The sequence below is a fragment of the Ailuropoda melanoleuca genome, unplaced genomic scaffold (genome assembly GCF_002007445.2).
Source record: "Ailuropoda melanoleuca isolate Jingjing unplaced genomic scaffold, ASM200744v2 unplaced-scaffold6666, whole genome shotgun sequence".
Classification (NCBI taxonomy): domain Eukaryota; kingdom Metazoa; phylum Chordata; class Mammalia; order Carnivora; family Ursidae; genus Ailuropoda; species Ailuropoda melanoleuca.
In genome coordinates, this window is record NW_023241236.1 from 136,535 (window position 1) to 138,761 (window position 2,227).

General features: G+C 38.7%; 1 protein-coding gene across 1 annotated transcript; it reads left to right on the top strand.

Moving 5' to 3' along the window:
* Positions 1–295: 295 nt before the first annotated feature.
* Positions 296–1,241, top strand: LOC117800233 (olfactory receptor 4K3-like). The gene is given in 2 exon segments (XM_034652764.1): positions 296–1,015; positions 1,017–1,241. Coding segments are annotated over 2 exon segments (945 nt in total).
* The last annotated feature ends 986 nt before the right edge of the window (positions 1,242–2,227 follow it).

Below are 2,227 nucleotides of genomic sequence, written 5' to 3' on the forward strand. Positions count from 1 at the left end.
TTTAAACAGAATACTCATGTTTTATTCCCATAACAACTATATTTCTGATAGGTAAGGTTTTTGATCTACCCTTCTTTACTTAGCTCCCCATCTTGACTATAAGACTGTGTCTACCTGTAAATTTAAGAAATCTTTATTTTCAATTTTGAGCTAGTACATGGTAAGATTTGAATTTGGCACATGAGTAGAACTTGCCTGCTCTCTAGCACCTGAGCTTTAATGAGGTTTTTCTTTCCATTCTAGAAGTTCTTAGTTCATCTCTTTCTTTGGGCTGCCTTAGAACATCATGTGCTAAATGGAGGAAGCAAATCACTCCGTGGTGTCTGAGTTCATTTTTCGTGGACTTTGTGATTCAAGGGAGCTCCAGACCTTCCTCTTACTGCCTTTTTCAATGCTCTACCTGCTGACTGTTGTGGGCAACCTCCTTGTCGTGCTCTTATTCATCACTGACCCTCATCTCCATTCCCCAATGTACTTCCTCTTAGCCAATCTCTCATTTGTGGACTTCTGCCTTTCCTCAGTCACTACCCCTAAACTGAACACAGACCTCCTAAAGGATAATAAGACCATCTCCTTTGGCGGCTGCATGACCCAGATCCTCTGTGTGCATTTTTTTGGAGGGGGTGAGATGGTGCTGCTTGTGACAATGGCCTATGATCGTTATGTGGCCATCTGCAAACCACTCCATTACTCCAGCATCATGGACAGACAAAAGTGCATCTGGCTAGTTTTGATATCATGGATCATTGGCTTTGCACATGCCATGAGCCAACTAGCCATGATTTTTGATCTGCCCTTCTGTGGACCCAGAAGAGTGGACAGTTTTTTCTGTGATATCCCTTTGGTGATCAAACTGGCCTGCATGGATACACATACTCTGGGAATGTGGATAAATACTGACAGTGGGATTTTGGCAACAACTTGCTTCATTCTCTTACTAACCTCCTACACCTATATCCTAGTAACTGTTCGTGTTCACTCAAAGGATGGAGCATCAAAGGCACTCTCTACCTGCACTTCCCACATCACAATGGTNTACTTCCCACATCACAGTGGTACTGCTATTCTTTGGACCATGCATCTTCATCTATCTGTGGCCACTTAGCATCACTTGGGTAGACAAGTTTCTTGCAGTGTTTTACACAGTAATCACACCTCTCCTGAATCCAGCCATTTATACGTTGAGAAATAAAGAGATTAGGAATGCCATAAAGAGACTGATAAGTCAGCATATGGGATAATTTTTAGTTTTTACAAGTAATCAGAAAATACGTCCCAATTTGGCCACCTTTTGACCTCTAAACTAAACTGGAAATGTGACTTATTCATATCTATAAGCTTGAAGTATTTCCAGATGTATGGTTTCTTTTTATTCCATTATAAAAAAAATGTTCAAAAATCCAACACTGGGGATGCATGGGTGACTCAGTTGGTTAAGCATCTGACTCTTGATTTTGGCTCAGGTCACAATCTCAGGGTCATGGGATTGAGACCCATATCTGGCTCCTTGCTTAGCTGGGATTCTGCTTGAGGATTCTCTCTCTCCCCTGCCTCTCTATCCCCTTTCTCTCTCAAATAAATAAATAAATAAATAAATAAATAAATAAATAAATATTTAAAAAGCCAACACTTGTATTCCTTCCACTTGGGGAGGATAGTAATTGATAATCACAATTTGCATAAATATGCCTTTGTATGTACTCAAAGGTTGCCAGATGATAACAATGATAACTATAAAAATAATCATTGCTACCATTATTTAACACTACTGATGTTCCCAACAGCACACTAAGCATTTTACCAAGCTTATGTATTATTACAAAACCNCACTAAGCATTTTACCAAGCTTATGTATTATTACAAAACCACTCTGGGTTAATTATCATTATTCTCCTTTCTAAAATTACATGTTTACTCACCTGAACTCTAACTTAGCTGGAGAAGACACTAAGGGTATTTGAGTGGTCTGCATCTACTTAAAAATAACTGAATCTAATGTAATGGTACTGCCCATGTGATCCATAGCATCACCCCTACAGTTCAAGTTTCCAGGTCTTCATTGTTGATATAAAGGTGGAGCTTCTCTTGACATTTTTTTGTTGTTGTTGTTAAATACACAGGAAGAAGTATTTGCAATCCCTTGAAACATTATTTCCTCAGGTTAATAAATGATTTTTATGATTATAATTTTACCTTACATTAAAGAAAAGAAAGCTGGGAGGATGGG